The sequence below is a fragment of the Panthera leo genome, chromosome B1 (assembly GCF_018350215.1).
Source record: "Panthera leo isolate Ple1 chromosome B1, P.leo_Ple1_pat1.1, whole genome shotgun sequence".
NCBI classification, from domain to species: domain Eukaryota; kingdom Metazoa; phylum Chordata; class Mammalia; order Carnivora; family Felidae; genus Panthera; species Panthera leo.
The window spans coordinates 21254139-21276473 of NC_056682.1; the positions used below are offsets into that span (position 1 = coordinate 21254139).

At 37.7% G+C, this 22335-nt stretch overlaps 2 protein-coding genes and 1 non-coding gene across 5 annotated transcripts in view; 2 read left to right on the forward strand and 1 right to left on the reverse strand.

The window, feature by feature from the left end:
• The window catches only part of VPS37A (VPS37A subunit of ESCRT-I), a 45279-nt gene extending 40786 nt beyond the window's left edge, over positions 1 to 4493 (reverse strand). Inside the window, exon 1 of the mRNA XM_042934392.1 lies at positions 4083 to 4493. Coding sequence (XP_042790326.1) covers positions 4083 to 4207 — 125 coding nt within the window. The 5' untranslated portion in view covers positions 4208 to 4493. The remainder of the gene's footprint in view (positions 1 to 4082) is intronic.
• A 173-nt stretch (positions 4494 to 4666) lies between these two features.
• Positions 4667 to 22303, forward strand: CNOT7 (CCR4-NOT transcription complex subunit 7). 3 transcript variants are annotated; one of them, XM_042934393.1, is made up of 7 exons: positions 4667 to 4752; positions 6305 to 6519; positions 8429 to 8622; positions 13414 to 13575; positions 16466 to 16610; positions 18902 to 19012; positions 20578 to 22303. In XM_042934393.1, the coding sequence occupies exons 2-7, from the start codon at positions 6403 to 6405 to the stop codon at positions 20704 to 20706; spliced, it is 858 nt and encodes a 285-aa protein (XP_042790327.1). In that variant the 5' UTR covers positions 4667 to 4752; positions 6305 to 6402; the 3' UTR covers positions 20707 to 22303. The 3 variants fall into 3 exon arrangements, with proteins under 3 accessions (XP_042790327.1, XP_042790328.1, XP_042790329.1); XM_042934394.1 differs by lacking the exon at positions 4667 to 4752 and adding an exon at positions 4994 to 5052; XM_042934395.1 differs by lacking the exon at positions 4667 to 4752 and adding an exon at positions 5132 to 5247.
• Positions 8296 to 8431, forward strand: LOC122218719. The gene has a single exon (XR_006202060.1). It is a non-coding gene; the product is annotated as a U4 spliceosomal RNA (small nuclear RNA).
• Positions 22304 to 22335: the final 32 nt, after the last annotated feature.

A 22335-nucleotide genomic window follows, 5' to 3' on the forward strand; every position in this document is an offset into this window, starting at 1 on the left:
CAAATTCATTTTGTCTTTTATCTCTAAGACAGTGTTCGTATCCAGGAACCTGAGGAACCAACACAGACTTTCACAGCTGGGCAGGGCAGTAAGAGATCAGGCAGTTAATCCTCTTACTTCAGGGGTCCCTAAGGCCTATTAAGGTTACACGAGCATCCAGTGTTGCAATGCTGTTAATGATCTATCAGTGACTCCTAACTGCTGGTTCAGAGCTCTTTCATTAAGACTATTCATCATAATATAGGGAAAAAGAAAAAAAGCAATTCTGACAAACGTAATAACTCCCAATTAGATTTTCTTATTTAATATAAAATAAAAATAGCACCAGAATTACCATGTTATTATTAAATGAATGCGCAAGTCTTTTACTTGAGAGACCTGATATCCCTAACTAAAAGGTAATAAAGAAAGATTACTATTTGTATAACTTTGAAATTACATAGTTAATTACCATTTCCAACACCCCTCCAAATTATTGTTTTAGAGCTAAAGAAAGAAAATAGCTAATTAACTTAAATATTGTTAAGAGAGGAGAAACCAGGATAGTTAGAATAGTTAACTGTTAAGACCATCAGTTTTCAGTATGTTCTGATTGTGGTACAATGCAGGGAAATAATTAACAGCTTCACTCTTGAAGCATCTTTAAATATTGGGATTAGAGAGTATCACTTGGGATAGTTTCAATTTCAAGTCCTGTAATTGAAAACCCAGGTTGAAAGGGGCTTAAACAGTAAGGGGTCATTAATCCTGAAGAAGAGTAAGTCCAGAGTCATCACACGTTCCAAAATTGGTTAATTCAGCATCACAGTATTATTATCATGAACATCCCATCTTTCTACTCTACCACATTCAGTAGTTAACCTGCCTTTCGTGATCCAAGCAGTTCCAAATGTCCCATGAAGAGAAGAATTTCCTTTTAAGACATCTCTATTACTCAGAAAATGTTTTGAGCAGCTCCCCAGCCGACTTCTCCAACTCCTGTGGAGCGAGATTAGGTCAAGAGTCCTGCTTCCACAATAACTTGCAGGGTAAATGATTGGCTTAAACAGTCATTATTTGCCTCCTGGAGTTGAAAGAGCACAGCCTCCCTTAAGCATGTGATCCTGCAGACTGGGAAAGCAGATTAAAACTGTTGTTCTTTCAATAAGCAGAGGGGGGTGGATTAGGGTGGGAAACCAAAAGTTTCCTTCGGAGTGTGCTTCTTTAGGAAGTAGAAGAAACAACAGAATTAATTCTACTCCTGCCCACAAAGATAGGAATGTTAGTGGTAAAATGAATACTGTGATCACTGTTATTCAGAAGGTGGAATCTATTACTCGAGCCTAGCCTACATAACTTCCAGTTTCCATTTTCATACCAGACAAATGTTATTATGCTTTGGTTAAAACTTTTGTTTGTCATCTATGACAGTTTCCCATTTGCCCTGACTTACCAGTAAGATTAACATGAGGAAATACACATAAAATGCAGCTAAACTTTAGGAGAGGCCTGAGAAAGATGAGGTAAAAATTTCCTAAAGTACCTAAAAAAGGAGTTTACATTCATTTAAGGAAGGGAATCAAACAGACTATTTCCTGAAACGGAATTTTTTTAATTATAAGGAGTTAAAAAAGAAGGTAAGAGTTGGAAGGTGTAAGAAAGAACGGGGTTACTGAGGAGGGCAGAAGCTGGATACTTTCCTTGCTAGGAAAGAGCTGCTGACCTTACATCTGAAGAAGGGATAGAGTACGAAACATTAGGGAAGTGGGCCTAATCTCGCATGCAACGAGATATTGATATTCGTAATTTAGGAAGCTTTTGTGTTACTCATTAAAATATCATCTGAGGGGCACCTGGGTGGCTCAGTCGGTTGGACGGCCGACTTCGGCTCAGGTCATGATCTCGAGGTCCGTGAGTTCGAGCCCCGCGTCGGGCTCTGTGCTGACAGCTCAGAGCCTGGAGCCTGTTTCAGATTCTGTGTCTCCCTCTTGCTGACCCTCCCCTGTTCATGTTTTGTCTCTCTCTGTCTCAAAAATAAATAAAACATTAAAAAAAATAAAATAAAACAAAATAAAATATCATCTGAAATACTCTTTCAACTTTTGCAGAGGGCACCTTCAGATTACCCAATCACAGTGTCTTACTGAACAAAAATCTTTATAAGTTGTAGTATTGAATTTGGCTACTGAAGCGACATATTGTCATACACTGCATAGACAGATCATTTTCACCAACTAGCTTTAAAATGTATGTCATGAGTTCAAATGGCAGATTTAACAAGAACAGATGGATGACACTTTTTTCTGGCACTGTACTATTCTCTGAAAACTGGAAATACATGACCTAATCGTCCCCAGAATTATCCAAGTATAGTTTATAAATGTGAAATATTTCAATAAAACGAAACTACAAGTATTTTTATAAAAGAACTTAAAAGCCTAAGGCAATTCCAGAACTCCTTAGATTAGCAAATCTTATTTTAGAATGTCACCTTATTTGGGAGACCAAAAAAACCCACAAGAAACTTCAGATCAGTTACTTCCCTTATTTACTGCCCTTGGCAGCAAGAGGCTTTAGAGTATTTTAAAAAGTCAACGCCAACCTCAAAGAATAAAAATTTGCCAGCAGTGAGAATATTCAACGGTATCTATTAAAGACTTTAAAGTAATTAATTCCAAGGTGTGGTTCTACTATTTTAGCAACAGTAGTACTGGTTCAGTATATAGACAGTCTTCCAATGTGATACTAAGAAGACAAGCTTTAGTTATGTTCCTTCAAAATGAGTCAACTTATTTTATAAGCATATCTTGTAACAGCAGCTCTTACAGGTTAAGACAGAACACGAAAATAAGGGTGATTTGAAAAAAAAATTAAGACTGATTTTTAAGAACTCTATGACAAAGCCACCACTCAAATGGCATGACACTCTCTTCTGTTCAATACCATATATTTTCACCTTTTGAAAGTTCTCAACAAGCAGAACAATTGAGACAAAGAACTGAGAAACATCTGAAGTTCAATCAGCAATAGCCCTTAATTTAGCCATACTAATTTTGCTGTGAATTTTTCTTTTAACAACATATTTAATTTAAAACTACTCTACACTGTAACTTCCTTGCTTGGGAAAAATTATTAAAGTGACAGAAAAAAATGGCCCTTAAGAGCTCATTCAACAGGAATTAATTTTATGGCCTCATATATTTTTTAAATGCATGAAAAGTCCATTTAAAGAAGACTTGGGTTTGACTGATGTTGGCATCTTTACATTAAAAGACATGTTGTGACATTGTTCAGTAACGAAACTTGCACAATTCATATAAAGAGGCAGTTCCAAATTTTGTAAGCCATTAGAGGTCACAAACATTTGCAAAAGGCTGAAGTTTACAGTAAAAAACCTCTGAAATAATTTGAATTGCAATATATTTCTAACCTGACCATGCTGAAATGACAAACTCATAAGAAGACAACAAATTAACATGAACAGAAGGCAATTCCTGAGTGTGGGAGCAAGAATAATAAAGTGACAGATGGAGACTGGAAGTTTGTCAAATTGGGGGAGGCTGTGGGAAGAGGGTAAATCTTAACGACTTAGGACGATCGAGTTTGTCATTCCCAGCCGAAAAGAACTCACTAAAACCTTTGGTTTCTCTTTCGTTACTTTTTTTTTTTCCTCCAAAAACTTTTACACTCTGTGAAACCTGGAGATTACTCTTCTTTTTAGCCAAGTAGAGTACTTTGACAATTCTGCCAACGTGGCAATCAGATGGGCAAGGGGAAAGGCTAGTGAGGAAGCAAAGAAAGGGATACTGGATACAGAACATAAGACAGATTACAGCCAGCAGTGATGTGTCAGGAGGGATGAGTAAGTCGGAATTGGAAGGGCTGAGCCGTGGTGAGGCAAGAGAGAGCAAGAAAGGGTCCAGAAGGAAATCCTGAACATGGGTCAGGGATAGGAGAGCAAGGGGGTGACTCAGGACAAAGGGGAATAGGTCAAAAGGAGGCAGCTGGCGGGCAGTAGGCCTGAGGAGCTGTGAGTGTGGCGAGGACCAGCCCACCCTCCCGCCCTACTTTCTCCTCCGGTCGGCGAGGCAGCGACCAGTCACCTGGAGTGTGAATTCCGGAGGGACTCTATGAGGCGCTGCTTCTGCTGCTGGAGGCTGGTGAGGCCACCGGGGGACCCGGCTGCGGAGGAGGAAGCGCTCTTGGTCAGGGGAAAGAGCCAGCTCATCCTCCACGGGTCCCCGGGCCCGAGGCCCTAGACGGCTCTGGCCTGCTTCTCCCAGCTGCTCAACCCGGCGGTTCCCCAGCGGCAGGAGGAGCAGTCCGAGACGCCCGAGTCCCAAGTACCGGGCGGCCGCGTCTTCTCCTAAGCAAGCCAGCTGAGGGGTCCTTGCGTCCTGGACGAACCACTATGACTGTGGGCAGCTAGAGGAAAGTAGCCGCCCGGGACAAGCAGCGCTACCTTCACGGTCCAGACACCCAAACCAATCAGCCCGGCAGCCCGACCGCTCGGTGCTCCACCACCCCTGCTTCCGTCACCAGCGTGCTCCGCCCCCTTTGCGTGGCGCGTCATCACCTAGCGCCCCCGCCAGGACGTGCGAGAAGCGACGGCGCAGCACGGAGCGACGCAGCCCCGGCTCCCCTTTCCCCCTTGCTGGGCGCGAGGTGTCTATGGGGCACCCGCTGCTGCCGCCGCTACCGCCACCGCCACCGCCGCTGGTTGCTGTCTCTATGGCGAGGAGGAGGAGGAGGAGCGCGAGCTCAGCGACACAAGTAGATCTTGCGTCTGCCGGGGGGAGGGGCGGATTGGGGAAATCGAGAGGGGGCGGGAACGATGAACCGGAGAGGGTGAGAGATGGCGCCAGCTGGAACGCGGCAGGCGAAGGAAAGAGCTAGGCGGCGGGTGGAAGGGGGCAGGGTAACGGACTGAGGGTATGTCAAGGGGGTGGCGCGGGGTGATGACGTAAAGGCTTTGTACCTGGGGCTTCGACGCTGTTGGACGGAAATTGGGAGTGGAGGGCGGTGGCCTAGATCCTCAGCTCCTCGTATTTCTTCTCGCAACAGTTCTTTGGAGTCAGTCTGGCTCCAGTAAATGGTTATCAAGCACCTTCACACTGGCCCTCTGCCAGGGAAGAGAGTTATCTATGACTTGAATGCCTCTGTGCTGTTCTCTCGTTTCTTTGGGAGGCTGCAGTACGGAGATTCTATCCAGTAATGAGAAGGCCTCTGGTGCCTCCTCGGGGCTTCTGGAATTGTAGAGAGAGAGAGGTGGATTGAAAGCATTGTTAAGCCACAGGGTCTTGCTGAAGTGTGTGTGTGTGTGTGTGTGTGTGTGTGTGTGTGTGGCTGGCTGGGTGGGTGTGTGTGTTTAGCGGAGGGGGAGGGTAATATAGGAGCGGGGGGTTCCCTGGATCTTTAGTTTTCTGTTCTTGCAGCAGTCCAGGTTACATTTGTGACTGAAATGTTGGCGGGGGTGGGAGGGGGCGATCATAATTCCCTTTCTTACCCTTGTTTGTTAGGATTTTTCAAACTACTGTGAAAAAATTAAGGAGCATTTGTAATTTTCCTGTCCCCAAATCAAAATGTTGGTCTGTACTCTATCATTATGTACTGTGATACTGTGTTTATGGACCAAAAACGTGAGATGTGTGTTTGGTAACCAGGGGAAAAAAATGCTGTGGTTTTAGGAAATTAGAAACAATTTGAAATGCATATTCTCTATTGGTCCCTCTCTTTTTCCTTCCTGCAGTTATGGACATTCAAATAGTTTCTGTGGCTGTTAGTTATTTTTCAGATAGATTTTGTTTGTTTTCGTTGTTGTTGGTTTACTAAAAAGTCCCTTCCAATCTGACTTGAATAAATGCCAGTAAAGTAGATTTTGTAATCAAATCAGATTTTGAATGTTCTATTAGTAAAAGCAAACACTACAGTTTTCCTAGTGACATCTGATCTTGTCACATGTGTATCAGTATTTAGCTTTTCATTTTTTATCTGGAAATGGATGTCTTTATAAAATTTTATCCAGGGAGTGAGTTGAATTCAAAGCAGTCTTCAATTAATGGAAAGTTTTTAAAAATGACTAGTATGTAGACATAAAAAAATACTGTTTTTACTTAACATTGACATTAGAACCAGAAAACCTATGTTGTGGTCCTTTTTTCCTTACCGATTAGTTATGTGCTTTTAGACAAGTCACTTCCCAAACTGATTTACATATGAGTCAAAGACTTCGAATAAATAATCTTTTAGATTTGTATCAACTCAATTAGTCTGTGATTCAGATTTCTGATATTGCTGGTTTTTATTTTGGTTTTTATTTTCACAGGTACAAAAATAAAGGATACAGTATTTTATGAAACAAACAAATCTTCAATCAAGTATAACATTTTGATGCTTGGCATCTAGACTTCTTGTGCCCTCACTATGCCAGCAGCAACTGTAGATCATAGCCAAAGAATTTGTGAAGTTTGGGCTTGCAACCTGGATGAAGAGATGAAGAAAATTCGTCAAGTTATCCGAAAATACAATTATGTTGCTATGGTAGGCCTTTGATCAAATCCTTAAAATGTTTCTTATAAGAGGGGAAGAGGGTTTTGAAAAGTCTTGAATTCAACCCATCTGGTTGATTTTTTTTTTTTTAGGGCTTAATTTAATTATAAAAAGAAATTTTGTCCATTTCGTCCAGCCACAGATCACCTGGAACACATCTGCAATGGGACAAATTGGGTTTATTACTCATTGCAGTGAGGGAAAATGCATACCACTGGAACCATGGGACATTTGAGTAAGAGTGTTAGAAAAGACTTACAGGATTTGGGCTTGTGTCAGGTGGCTTTAAGGATTAAGGAAGCAGGGCCTTGCTCTGAATTGGATGCTGTTGGGAAGCTGGGATAATTTTGTGACAGGGTATCTTAATAAGGCCAAACTAGAATGAGAGAAGACTAGAGTGAGACTAAAGCTATAAAGAAGCAGCGGTTACTTATATTAGCCAAGGTAGAAGAATGTTTGATCAGTTTTGTGGTTTGGACAATGTTTATGTTTTTGTCTGTGTTCAGTCATGATTAGAGTGGTCTTGCCTGGTGTTAAAGTGTGAAACTGTTTATATTCAGCAGAACAGTAGAACCTAGCTGTGAGTGCCAGTTCAGCTCCTAGCAACACTAAGGCTAACTGATAATACCAGATGAGCACCGCACTCAAAAGCTTGGGAGCTCCTGCATGTCTTTCTGAAAAAAAAAAAAAAAAAAAAAAAAAAAAAAGATCTCCCAGTGAAATATTACTGACCTGTGGTTTTTTCTTGTTCTTGTTGTTTGAATCATCATTGGAGTTGCATGAACACACTGTGCTGTTAAGCATCTCTGCTTTTGCATTTATTATTCAATCTACCTAGATCGTCTATTCAGTTAGTTTTGCTGCTTTACTACTGTATCTTGTCCATATGTTAGTTATTGTACTGTTTTCTAGATTGTAAGTTCTGTGAACAATGGGTTATTCTCTTAGTCATCCTCACAACACACACAGCATAACACATAGCGTCCAGTAAAGTGGTTGTTGAGTTGGACTAAATTTAGAGAGGTTTTAATTTCTTTACTGTTTCTTAGGGACTTGATATTCAGATTTTTTCTTAGGTTTTCAGTTTGAGTTTTAAAACTAAAGTGATGTATGATAGTATCCTCTTCTCAGTATTTTTAATGCAAATAAATAAATGCGTTTGTGTGTGTAGGGGCAGGTTGACTGGTAAAAAAACAAATATTTGAGTGAACACATATAACCTATTTAATAAAGGTGTATTTACCCATAATTAGAAATGTTTTTTTTTTTTTTAAGTCCCACAAAATAGAGACATGATAACATGCTACAAGAATAAGTGGCTATCATGCAGTTTTTGATGACATGCTTTCCCTAGAGTATAAAGACGGAGTACTGTCTTAGCCCAAGAAGTGACAGGGTTTTGGTGTTTAGACAGACCTTGTCTGAGAGAAACAATTGGAGAGTGTGATGAATTTTCCATTTTTATTAACCAGTTCTTCATTGATTTTAATGCTAGCATTCTGCTGGCATAGTTTCACATACTCCTTGAAAAACATGAATGTATGATTTTTTCCTTTTCCTTGGGAATAGAGTACTTGGTTGCGTTGAGCATTCATATCTTATATGTAGTAATTTTTTATGGATGTGATATTTAATATTAAAAAAAGCCATTAAATTTGTAGAGTTTTATGGTTTTAAAAAGTAACAATTGAATATGAATGTATAGAATATTCTCTAGAATGGGATTCTTTGACTTGTACCAAAAATGATTTATTCTAACAATCTGTGAGCTTTGCGCAGTGGCAGTATCGTAGCCAATGAGGTTTATCCGAGGCGCGATTATTGCTAATTGAAAACTAACAATCTGTGGATTGTGGTTTTGACCATTTAGTAAATAATGAATCTTAAAACTATTTTACAGGATACCGAGTTTCCAGGTGTGGTTGCAAGACCTATTGGAGAATTCAGGAGCAATGCTGACTATCAGTACCAACTATTGCGATGTAATGTAGACTTGTTAAAGATAATTCAGCTAGGACTGACATTTATGAATGAGCAAGGAGAATACCCTCCAGGAACTTCAACTTGGCAGTTTAATTTTAAATTTAATTTGACGTAAGTGGGAAATAAATATAACCCAAACTTTTTTTTAGCTTAATTGTAGAAACTGATTTCCCTCATGTATGGTGAATGAAATGCTAACTGAATTTGGCTCAGTTATCCTATAAATATTTAAAGCTTAAAATTCAAAAGATTAGATTTCTTATGGGACAAAAAAATTAGGATACAGGAGACTTAATATTCAAATACTTTGAATTATAGAGATGTTATTTGAAAAGTATGACTACCACTTTTTTTGAAATTTGGAAAACCTTGGGTATTGAACATACTTCTTGATAGAAAAAATAACGTTGCATTAGTTTTACTTTTAAACTTTGTGCGCAGTTTGAAATGTATATCTTTGTTGTAGTGGTTATCCCTGTGAAGAGATTTTTATTACAGTCAAACTCCAGTTTATGAATTGATTACATGTTAAAAGTAGTAAGACATTTCTTGGAAACTTGGGTGCATTTTCCGGTGAAATCGGTGTTATATAATATAGTCCCAGATCAGCCCAAAAAAACCTCTCGTAGCTTACCTATTGGAGAGAGAAAGGTATCCTTGAACTTGGTATTTCTTTCAGAAACAGTTCAGAATCTGCAGTATTCTGAATCTAGAATCTGAATTCTGACTCAAGATTTAGGTTAAAACCCAGTTTCCTTACTTGTAGTACTTCTGTATCATTTGTAAGAGTAGTCTTGATAGCTTAGGGAAGTTTAGAGTGGTGTTGGGTGAGGGCAGATTGTTTACAGACTTAGTGTGAGGTGGGGAAATGTTTAATATGTTCTTACTAAGTTACGATACTCTAGTATATCCTTCTGTTTGACAGCTTGTACTTGCGTAATATGATCTTATATCTGGTTTAAAAAATAGTAAAAGAAGCTGTGGGACATTTAATGGTACTGCCAGTGTAAGAACCTCCCGTTGTCTGTACAATAATCTGATAGTTAGCATATCAGATCTAAAAAGCAGGGCTGGTGATTTTAGAGCGTAGGGTCAGTGGTATACTATGACTTCTAATTACATAATGTTTAGCCTCACTCTTTGTTTTACTTTGTTGGATTTCATAATGTATGCCAGAACCTTCTCAAGGGTAAAAAGTACTCCTGTCTATTCAAACTGGTAATAATCTTTTACAAGTACTACAAACGATAACTGTTTTTAAAATTAGTTCTTAGCCATTTCATTTGTTCCATGTTACTTTTTCCCCAAGCTGATCATTAGGACATTGTTTTTTAACTAAGTTATTGTTGTGATGCAAATACATGAGTAGGAAGTAACCCTTCCCTGTCTTAATTTTGGTAAAATTGACATTTTCCTTTTTTAGAAACATCTTTGTCATAATAACAACTGCCTTATTGAAATCTTTGAAGGACTTTTTTTCTTATACAGAGAGGGCTGCTTGTTATCAAATTTATACTAATTTATTCCATTTATACTAATGTTAATGTCTGAGAAGTTGAAGGAGAAGAATATAGTGAATCATGTTATTTAAGTAGAACCGATTAATTGGAAGGTAAACCTGGGACTACCTAATGTGGAGATAGAGTACCATGAATAGAATCTTGGATATTTTAAAGAAAGATGAAAATTGACTTTTTTTATTGAGTGCCTAGATGTGTCAGCTGTGCTAGGCATCAGGGATATAGTGTTGAGGAAAGTTGCTCGGGGTCTTTATAACTTAGCGTTCCTGTAACTTGGCTGTCTGCTCTCCACCTGCCAAAGTCTGAGAGTCAGAATTGTTAGATAATGATCAGTGTATGGGAATTCTCTCCAAACTGAATTTGGAGTTGATACCTAGAATGACAAATGAAATGAGATACTGACGAGCTGTGCAGAAGAAAAGCTCTCTCAAAGGAGATGGGAACGAATTTCTAAAAAGTCATCAATTTGATGGTTATGGTAATTCTTGGTATTTGAGAGAATCATTTTAATAGTGTAGTAGAGGTTATAGGAGATTGTGGGTTCAGTGGCAACAGAAAGGAAGGTGATAATTCATTTAAGGAAAGTGGCAGTGAAAAGGACAAATAGAGACCACCGTTAGTAGACAGGACAGCAGAATCAAACAGGGTGGTTTTGATTTTGTTTGACAGATAGTGCACAGGCATTTGAAAGCGAAAGAGCAGTTGTCAGGTGTGGACATGCAGGCTCTTCCTAGTGTCTTTCAGGTAGCCTTTGCAGATTTTTAGAGCGTATTATGTGTTCTTGGTTACTAAACTTAAATATTAAGTCTAGTAACCCTCTGTGTACTTGTGACAATCTGTATTCTAGTTTGCCTTTGCTCATTTTAGTGTAAGCTTAAATATTAAAGTATGCATGTTTTAAAATGTAAAATACATGTTGAACCAGGAATGATTGAGGTTGGAAGGCATTTCCAAATTGAATCTTTAATCTGCTGTGTTTAAAATTGTGAATTTGTGTAGTAGGTTAAGTTTATACTTGTAGGTATGTCAAAAAAGTAGGGGCACCTGGTTTGCTCAGTCAGTAGAGGATGTGCCTCTTGATCTCGGAGTCATGAGTTCAAGCCCCACGTTGAGCATGGAGCCTGCTTTGAAAAAATGGTGAAAAGATACATATTTATTGAATTTAACATACCTAGTTAAGCTAGTTTCTGTTTTTAGGATATTATTTGAGATGAGTAGCCTTGTATCTGCTTTTTGGGAAAACCTTTTTTAGAGATTGGTACATGACTTTTCATTCCTGTTCAGTTATTAAAACTGGCTATTTTGCCACCTTAAACTTTGATAGTGTTAGGAGAAATGACATTACTGTTCATTGTTGTTCTGAACAGATTGCTGTAATCAGTAAGCCAACCCTGCACCTGCAGCAGTTCTTACAGTTTTGACTAGACTGTATTTTAACTACTTTCTTGAGATTTGCATATTTTAATATTTTTCTACGCTTACTGGGATTTTTGAGGGTGGGGAATGATTTCAAAACTTGAAATGGATACTGTGGGAAAGGGACAGTCTGTTGATTTGGAGAATTGAGTTGTAGCAATTATGAAGCTTCCCTTACCAACAAGAAATTTTCTTCATCCTATTTAGAGATTTATTAGTCTACCTGTATGGAACTTCCAGCTTTCTCTCTAATGAGTTGGGCATTATAAAACATAAAATAGGTTCCAAATTTTAAAATACTTATCCAAAGAAATTAAATGACACTACATTAACTTAATCTGAATTATGTGAATTATACAGAAAAAAAGAGATGATTTTGGTTGATTATAATTTGCTAAAGCATGCCTCTCCTTGCAAGCGTCAGAGGTTGATGAGTGGGATGTTAGTTGTTTAGAGTACGTATATTTATTTTTTAGGATTATTTTTTATTTACTTATTCTGAGAGCACACATGCGAGTGCAGGGAGGGGCAGAGAGAGAGGATCCCAAGCAGGCTCCGTGCTGTCAGCACAGAGCCCGACTTAGGGCTCAGTCCCATGAACCATGAGATCGTGACTTGACCTGAAACCAAGAGTTGGATTCGTAACTGAGGGAGCCACCAAGGCTCCACAAGGTACACATTTTTAGTGTAATAAGGCCAATAATATCTGCTGTTTAATGAAAAAACTTTGTGGTAGATTTATTCAGATAGAAATTTTGACATAAAGTGATGATTGCGGTTCCCCCCTTTTTTAAATGTTTCAGTGACTACTTTTGCTATTTTTTAAAAATGTTTATATTAAGGTATAGTTCACATACAATGATATACTGATTGCAGGTGCATAATGTAGTGATTTGACAATTCTGTCACCACAATAAGTGTAGTTACCATCTGTCATCTGTACACATTTTGTTGTGTTATTTTTCAAAGACATTTAGAAGCAAACTGATTTCTACAGAATAGACCATAAGAATACTTTTCACCTAAGTGTAATGTTTTGTGTGTTTTTTTTTGGGGGGGGGGGGTTAATTAGTTTTCTTAAAGCTTTTAATAAAGTGATAGAAACCAGTATTCTTGCAACTAAAAAATAAATAAAAATTTATTGCACAAGATACTTTTCATGTATTTTCCGAAACCTGTACCTTTGTTTTGATCCTTTAACATTTTGGATACGTGTGTGTTCGTACTTAGAAATTAGAGATTTCTTCTTGGCTTAAGTAAAATCTTGAAGGATTGGTTTATGTTTAGATTTCCTGGCTTGATTTTTGGAAGGTAATTTTCTAGGATTAAGATTGTTAGAAGAAATTATTGCTGTTACAGCAAAGCCTTTCATTTTAAATCTTTTACTGGTTGTTGGAGCCGTTTGAATGGCTCATCATTAGTGAGGGAAGGGATCTCCTTTTTCTTGCCGTTGGAATGTAGTTTTAACTTAGCCACATCAGATATTTTCCTCTTGGTCTCCTTTCTGGTGCTGCTGGGAGCATGGGAGATGGATACAGGCTGTCACCCCTGTGGCTACAGCTCCATCTGGCAGCAATAAAAAAGGCTGCTGAGACTGAAAGCCCCTGAAAAGAACATGTCTTTTACTTTGAGTGGTAGCCCCTGGTGAGTAGAAGACCTTTTTTTTCAAACTCAGCTAAATTTATTTAACTTGTGAAAGGCTAGTGAAATTGAGCTGTAGTGAAGATTAAAATCTCCCCCTTGGACTGTTTCTGAATGAGGCTTTACTGAATACTTTTCTAAAATAATAATCTTCACATTTAAATTGTATTTTCCTTCATATCTGTGAAGCACTGGAATAATTGGACCCAAGCCAATCTTCTGTTTTGTTCTTTCTGGCCCCATAGCTGTTGGATGTAAGTGGGAGAAAACCAGTTTGTTTGAAGAATGGCACTTTTGAAGGTTGTCTTTCTTTTTCTCCTGCCAGGGAGGACATGTATGCCCAGGACTCTATAGAGCTACTAACAACATCTGGCATCCAGTTTAAGAAACATGAGGAGGAAGGAATTGAGACCCAGTACTTCGCGGAACTTCTTATGACATCGGGAGTGGTCCTCTGCGAAGGGGTCAAATGGTTATCATTTCATAGGTAAAAAGATTGCACTGAAAATGGCATTTGTGCTTGCGTTTATTTCCTAGCTGCTTCACACCTGGTGTGGGTCACTGTTTCAGCAATTTCAGGCTTAATACCACAAGGAATTGGCTGCCACATAGCAGTCTCCTCTTTTAAGAAGCTAATGTCGGTCTCCTTAAGGTTTAATGTAAAGATACGTGATTCGTTTTTGCCTATGAGAGCGACGGTATGGCATAGTGGGAAGAGTAAGGCTGGAAAAGTAGATCTTGGTTTAAATCCAGCAGTGCCATTTGGAATCAGTGTTACCAAGAGTTATTTAACATTTCTGAGCCTTAGAATGAAACCATTCCTGGGGCGCCTGGGTGGCTCAGTTGGTTGAGCATCCGATTTCCGCTCGGGTCATCTCATGGCTTGTGGGTTCGAGCCCCACATCGGGCTCTGTGCTGACAGCTTCGGATTCTGGATCTCCCTCTCTCTCCCTGCCCCTTCCCCTGCTCACGCGCTGTCTCTCTCCTCAGAAGCAAATAAACATGAAAAAAATTAAAGAACAAAACCACTTGTTAAAAAAATATTTAATGCTTACCAGACCAGTGCCAAGCACAGTGATGTAAAATTCTAGGAATTAAGCTGTGAATAAAACAGACCAAAATCCTCATCCTCATGAAGTTTATATTCTGATGGGAGTTGGCAATTTTTTAAAATGAAGAAATTTATATTGTGGTTTGTTAGATGTTAATAAGTGCTATGAAGAAAAAAGCGAAGAGAATGCTAGGGGTGGGTGGGTGTGGTGGATTTTAATTTTTTTTTCAAATAGAGTGATCAGTAAGACATCATCTAGATAAATATCTTGTTTTAATGATCAATAATAACATATTTTGAGCATCTGGTTAAAAGCTTTGCACACAGTAAATTCTCAATAAATGGTCATTTTTAATTCTTTGTTATTATAAAACTGGATCGTTGAAGAGAATTTCTAGGAAGGGAATTAGTTCATTTTGTACAAACAGACTTCCAGATAAGACAAAGAGTTTTCCTATCTAGGTGAACTAAATTAAACTGGAAGCCAGGGAGTAAAAGTGGCCTTGGGAATGATTTTCTTTGACTTTAGCTATGTCTTTAAAAAGGATTGTATTATGCAGACATTAATATTCTTACATTGGGTTCATTTCACACATCTTTTTAAAAAGTCAGAGTCTCCTGTGTGCTTTAGAATTTCTAGCTCTGGTTTGTGTGGAATGACTTTGGTGAAGGAGTATTCATATTGTAAACTCTGCTATAGTACTAAGCAGTAATTTTTGAGTTGGGGGTATTGAACATGCCATTTCTTACCTGTTCTCTCTTCTCCATTTGAGCCTCTACCTCGGGAGACCAGACCCAAGTCTTTGTTAATTTGAGGAATGTTTTTTCAGTTCTTTTTTTTTTTTTTTTACTTTTATGGTCATGACTAGAAAGCATCGTCATGTCCTTTTGCTGTATATGATCTATTCTTTGATTCAAAAAGTACTCTGAGAAAATACTGTGTGTTAGGCAGTAGGCATATTGAAATGAACAAAACCAGAAAGGGTTCATGTCTTCTTAGAGTGTGGAGTCTAAATTAGACTCTGGTATTTGTCCAGATTTTATTCTAAATGTCATTAACTGTTTTCTTCACATTCTAGCCTATTTCTAGGAGATAAAGACTAGTTTAAGAAATTTATAAATTCCAAATTTTAATATAATCTTTTACTAGCAGTAAACGCTGTATTGACTTATATTTAGTTAGATAGCAGTTACCTCCTTGCCAATTACCAGAAATGTAAAGGTTTCTGCTGTCGGTATTCATTAGTGGTCTTCAATGGTAAAACTTCCTTCTTTTAAAATTAGAAATAATTCTGAACATTAAATAGAAATTTTGTTTGTATCCCCCCACAAGATATGTTAATAGCATCTCTCATCAAATATTTACTGAGTTCCAACTATGTGAAATAAAAGATTTTTTAAAGATATATTTTAAAATGTGATTCCTACCAGACTAGTGGAAAACACAATACATGTATTTTAAAGGGTAGTACAAGAAAACAATCTGTATAAGGAATCACGGGGAGCTAGTCTCTTCAGGGAAGGCATCCTATAAGAGGTCCTTGAAGAAAAGGTAGACAGGCCAAAAAGGGTGTGTAATTGTGGCACAGGAATGTAGGGAGATACAAAGCTGTGGAAAAAGTTAAACAGTTGAGATAGGAGATCTTGATTGAAAATGTGGGAGTTGGTATTTTATTCTTTGGATAACAGTTCTCAGTGTTTACTACTTTTACTTCTTCCATCTGCAGCATTTCCCTTATTGTATCTTGAGGAGTCATAATGAGATAGGAACAGAATTTTGAGGGAAGAGGATGATTGATGAAGTCACTTAAGGAAATAAGATATTTCATTAGGGAATTACTCTTTGGATTTTTAAGTATATGACCTCTTTATGTAAAATATGGGAAGATTTGTAATCTTTTTGCCAGTTCTACCTTTTGACCTTTTTAGCCAGGTTTCCATTCATCTTTGTTTTTCCACTTCCATAGTTACTTAAATTTTTTTGAGACATCCATGGGTGGTTTGATACCCTTCTAAAAGAATTCTCCTTTCAGAGGTCATCAGATTGTAATCTAGTGACTGCAGGCTCGGGATGCTAGTATAGATCTGTGTATTGATATCTCTGAATGAAAGTGACATGTTTTTATTACTGTTGGTAAGATGATGGTATTTTCCTGTTACCATTATAAACGTATCTGTTATTCTTGTGTGCATTTTTTTATTTTTTTGGTTGATTCCTTTTTTGACTACAGTTGGGACTCACTTAAAATTTGTATTGGGAAAAAAAATTATTTTTCTTCATCTCTGGTATTTACGTGCCTCTGTTCTGTATTTAACCCTTTTGTAGTGGTTATGACTTTGGCTATTTAATCAAAATCCTGACCAACTCTAACTTGCCTGAAGAAGAACTTGACTTCTTTGAGATCCTTCGATTATTTTTTCCTGTCATATATGATGTGAAGTACCTCATGAAGAGCTGCAAAAATCTCAAAGTAAGGTTTCAAGTGGCTTTACCGGTAACGCACACACGATTTAGACCGAGTGACTGATAAATGAGATCCTAGCCTGGGATGTTTTTAGCCATATTTTAAGTTTTGAAGTGCAATTACATTATCTTGTCATTTGATTCTATTTGTTGCATAAATAATTCATAAGAAATCCCTTTTCAGAGCTTCAGTATAGGGGCAGAATAAGTTTTCAACAAAATTCAAACCAAGAGTCAGATTTTCATCATTGCCAGATTGAAAATCCTAACCTACATGAAAATGTGAGGGCTAGTGAGTTCTCATGCACAAAGATGCAAGTTCTTACTGCCCAACGTGCACATAATCTATCCATGCCAGATAAATCTGAGGTGGCCATCAACATGCACCTGTAAATGTGACAGAGTTTTCCCTTCAGCTCAGAGAGAAATTATTTTGTTGCGTCTAGTCATAGGATCATGTTCCTAGGATTACTTTATGTGGCTAAAAAGGTCGCTTTTTTTGTTGTTTGTTTTTCCTGGCCCCAAAGAGGTTAAGTTGTTAGTGGTAAGTGCTAGTAAATGTGTAGGTCCTGTCTAGACAGTAGCTTACATCCTGACCCTGCTGAACGTGTGTGTAATAATTTGTTACTTGTGAATAACTTCTTCCCAAAGGAGCATTTCTTTAAGAAGTAGAAGTAGAAGTTCCTTCCGTTTGGGAATGAACTTTATTTTAGGAATGGGCTTTATTTTTTTTCAGGGGTGTTTGTATTTAAGCTGCAACTGAAAAGCACATTTCGGTAAAGTGGTGGCTTCGTAGAACCTACGTGAAGGCTGATCACATTTTCTTACCAGGTTTTTAGAAGTGCAAATAAAGTTACACTTTTAGGAGATGGTAAAAACTTTCAGAGCTTTACTTTTAGCCAGAAAGAAATAAGTTAGGAGCTGAGTAAGGAAACTTTGCTTTTGACAAGTGAACTCAAAATCAGAAGAAAAGTAGCCTTTTGGCCAAAGTTTGCTTCCTTTTTTACAGAATACGGCCTATAACTGGGGACATTTTTAAGGAAGGTTCCTTCATGTTTGTAGCACCCAAGAGCAGCAGAATTCTGTGCAGTTTGAAGAGACTTGTAGCTGTGACTCTAGTGAAGTTGCAGCAGGATAGCCTTATTGCTGTAGGAGCTCAGTCCACCCCCGAAAGTTGCTGAGAATCCATGGCCTCATGGCCATGTTCATTAATCTGGCTTTGGAAATGCTTTTTAAATGTTCATTAATCTGGCTCTGGAAATGCTTTTTAAAATTTGACGTATCTCTACAATGACACTTTTCAGGAACAGAATGAAATTATTGCTCACTGTGTGTACGATATTGGAAAAGTTCTGCACATAGCAGATAATTCTGAATATGCCCTGTGTGAGCTGCTGTATTAAATTTAGGTTAACGACAAAGGTGCTTTTTGACCTACGGTCAGCCTTGCTGAATGACCCTATTCTGTTGCCCTTCTAAGCAGCTGCTAATGATACCTAATCCTCATGTTATTTTTAGCACAGAAGCAAGTCCCGTCTGTGCACGGCACTGTTTCACGCTGTGAAACAGAGGAGGGTTAGTAGGAATTTGTGCTGCTTTTGTTGTCTGACCCGATCTTTCTTTCATTACTCTCCTCCTACTCTCCCCCCATTATTGTGCTTCCCTCTCTTCCTTCCTCTGTGCTTTTTCTCTTCCTTCTTTTCACTCTTTCTTTTTTAAGCCTGGCAATATTATCATAAGCAGATATTTAGCAGACCCTTCGAAGGACATATAACTGCATGCTCTTCTTTTTCACAGAACCGTAATTAAGCACTTAGTGAATTTTTAAGGATTTGGCTAGTTATAACAGCTTTGTTTTGTACAAATTATTTAGATGAAACTATTTAGAGACTGGTAAGAAGCTTAAGAGAATTTGATAGGAGCTGCCGATGGTCAGTTTTCTATTGATGGATGGATTGACTGTGCAGGTACTTAATAAATGTCCCCCAGTATACCTGTTCCCTTGTATAGGATCTTCTCCCCCCATAGTTTCAGCAAAGTTACTTGCCTGTCACATGACTTAAAGCATATGATGAAGATAAATTTTCCCAATTAGGATCTCATTTTCTACTAAATCAGAAGTTTCCCCCATACTCAATGAATAATTTGTAATTCACAGTCTCTTTTTTCTAATCTTCATGAGGTCCATCTTTACATGCTAAAGTCCATTCCTATTTTGGTCAGTGTCTAAGTGATGTAATGTGTGAATTTGGGTATTGTACGGTTTCTGTTTTGACAGACAAGTTTTCTTTCTTCTAGGGTGGTTTACAGGAAGTTGCTGAACAGTTAGAGCTGGAACGGATAGGACCACAGCATCAAGCAGGATCTGATTCATTGCTCACAGGAATGGCCTTTTTCAAAATGAGAGAAGTATGAAGACATCAGTGCCTTTTTCTCAGTTGGTTGTTAGGTTGAGAACATTAAAAATCTTATGGCAAAAGTTTTTGGGCAATAAGTGTTATTAAATGAAGATACAATTAGAGGTACCATGGAAGTTGTGTCCACCACGCTTGAATGAAAGTATTCAAAAATAAGTCCTCTTGAAATGTAGTTCAGAATGAAATGAAAACAGATGAGTTCTTCATAGACTGGAAAATGAAACAATTTAAACTACTTTAGGAGTCATGTAGGTCCAACTATACTATTTCTTAGATGAGAAAACTGAAGCTAGAGGCTAGTAACTTTTGTCCAGAGTCTCACACACAATACTAGTGGGCAAACTCCAGCATTCTTTCTGTAGACCACGTCAGTGCTGCTCTGCCGAGTCCAGGAGTCTGTTCATTAGGTTTCCCCAGCATTGTCTTGTCCAGTAAAACACCATTTGCTTATGCCCTTTTTCAGCACTTGGAGGATTTATAGGGTAGTGCTTATATAGTGCTTTTAGTAGACTGAGTCTGACAAGAGGTTCTGAATTCTCAAGTGGTTGAGTAAATCTGAAGTAGTTGTAGAGCCAAAAAGCGTAATTGAGCAGAGCCCTAGAAGTGGCAACAGACAGACCAAAGCTAGGTATGGAAGAGTGGGATTGAATGAACCCAAGTCTACTCCTAGCTTATGTAATGAAGTGATCTACGCAGGTATACCTCACTGTAAATTAAATGCAAAGAAGAGAAAGTTTTCCTTTTTGCAAAATAGAACTGTAGAATTCTTTTGAGTCTATCTTCTTAGACACTAAAGAATTGACTAAGAACTATCTGGAAATTTAAAACTTTTGTAGTAATGTGTTAATAATAGCGTAATAGTTGTTTGCCAAGTATTGACTCAGAAGTGATTTGGAATGTCTATTCGTGACAAGTAAATACTTTGTTTTGTACTTCTGCCCAGTGCTACATTAGGGAATTAAAACAACCTTTTGGATTTTCAGCTTCGCATTTTAGAAATACCTTAATGGTTCAGTGAATGGTGGATTCTCTGCTACTAATTTGTTATCTTTATTTTTCTTGGCTTCTTCAAGAATAGTAACCTAGTGTGAATGTTCAGATTTTACCGTCCAAAACATGTTTAGGGTTTGATTGTTTTCAGCCAACTCAGCCTTGTATGTAGACAAGGCTACTTGCCTGACGCCTAAACTTTTTCTCCTATCATTGGCTATATTCATTCATTTTCACTGTTAAATTGTTGAATGGAATAAAAATGCCTGCCGTTTTCCCGTGATGACAAATTCTCATTAAATTGGTCTAAATGTTAATAGGAAAGACACACATTTGATACATGTCTTTGTAATCTTTTTCTTTGGTTTCTTTTGAGCTCCGTACTTCTTGAGAACATTAGTCTTACTCATTGAATTTGAAATGTGTGGCCTCAAAGGAGCACCATAGGAAAGAGCTATCATTTTAGTTAATGAACAGTCAGTACTTACATTGCTGAAATATAAGTTACCAGTGGTACCTTTTGGTTAAAATTATCTTTTTTTTTTTTCCCCCAAAATTCCTTTTTAGATGTTCTTTGAAGATCATATTGATGATGCCAAATATTGTGGTCATTTGTATGGCCTTGGTTCTGGTTCATCCTATGTACAGAATGGCACAGGGAATGCATATGAAGAGGAAGCCAACAAGCAGTCATGACATGAAATAGTCCTTTTATTTTTATTTGAGCTACACACAAGCTTGGATATAGGTTTTATCTCTGGTTGAATCCCTTGAACGATAGATGATACTATTTTTTTTTTCTTTCATAGCCCATTTTATTTTCTGCCTTCCAGTACTAGTATGACCATTCCTATCTCAGATCTTAATAACTAGAAAAGCATTCAGGTTAAATTTGGCCTTAATATACTTGTTAGCAGGCATGTGTGACAGAGAGTGGGGAAAGCTGCATCATATTGAGTATTTTGATAAACTTTACCTGCTTGGGCTTGGTTTGTTTTTCCCCCTTCGTAAATTAACTAGCACTGACTGTAATTTATTTCCCTGTTTCATGTCTCCCTTCCATTCTACAGGAGTTTTAGCTATTTTGAGATTGTGGACCATCAATTTTGCACTTTAGAGAGTGATTCTGACTCAAATCCTCTGTTTTATCAGAAATTTTGGCTTTTCTTGCTCTTAGCTGGAAAAATGACCATCTGCCAATCTTATACAGTATTTACTTGTTTTTGACCCATGGAAATAGCACACGCATTGTGCAAACGGTTGATTCAGCAAGACTACAAAAAAAAAAAAAAAAAAAAGACAAAAAAACTACTGAGGAGCTTAGTAACTGCTGTTTCTGTACGTAGTGTTTCATCTTCCAAGCACATCTAGTGTCTGTCAGTGTCTCATTGGCATGTGTAGGCTGCTCTGACCGAAGAATTTTTCAAACCAGCTTTACACCCTTCAGGAACAATCCCTTGTGATTGGATATTTAGTGTCTGCCAGGAAACTGGTATCCAAGATATTGAAGCTGCAGTTATTTTATGATAGCACACTTCCCTTTGATCTGCTTCTTTTTATTCTGTCACTGTTTACCCTGTTTTTAATTTTTAAAAAATTGTATAGCCATGCTTAACGACACTCTTACTTTGTTGATTCCACAAATCAGTTTCTTTAAAGTCCAAAGATAGCAAGTCTTTAGGTATATTTTGTACCAGATTAAATTAGAAGAAGAAAAAATTGTGCTTTCATAGTTGTTACAAAGATGAATAATGCAGAGATTTGGTGCACAACAACAAAATACAAAAATATATTCTATATATAAAGTCATATATATATATACATACATACATACGTACATATATATATGTACGTATGTATGTATGTATGTATATATATGGCTATATATAGCTAATAAAATGACCTGAGGAGTGTAATGCTTGTTTATTTTTTTGTGTATATCTTTGCAATCTATTTTATATATATTGACAAGAGAGACTGTGAAATATTTAGCCATGCAGAATATGTGACCAGACCAGAGCATGTGTAGGAAGACATTTTGGTAATCATTAACTCTGCCCTGAAATGATAGACTACAAGTTACGATGTGTGTTATCTACATTTCAATCAGTAATACTAGCAAATCTCCACATGTTAGCCACATTGGTTTGTTTCCTTTGTACATTCTTTATTCATGATATTAAAATGCTGTAACTGGGTGGTCCTTTTTAAACAAAACGTTATTTGCAAAACAGAGGGTATTATTTGTTTTTAAAGCTTTTGTAAATAAAGGCTTCAGAAATGTTTTCTTATATATGTTGATGACTGGTGATTTTCAAAAATATT

What these genes read in the sequence shown, in the direction of transcription:
- CNOT7 (XM_042934393.1), top strand. Translation starts at nt 6,403, where the DNA reads ATGCCAGCAGCAACTGTAGATCATAGCCAAAGAATTTGTGAAGTTTGG. An exon ending in AATACAATTATGTTGCTATG is followed by an intron (nt 6,520 to 8,428) that starts GTAGGCCTTTGA and finishes ACTATTTTACAG; the next exon opens with GATACCGAGTTTCCAGGTGT. An exon ending in AGAGCTGCAAAAATCTCAAA is followed by an intron (nt 16,611 to 18,901) that starts GTAAGGTTTCAA and finishes TCTTTCTTCTAG; the next exon opens with GGTGGTTTACAGGAAGTTGC.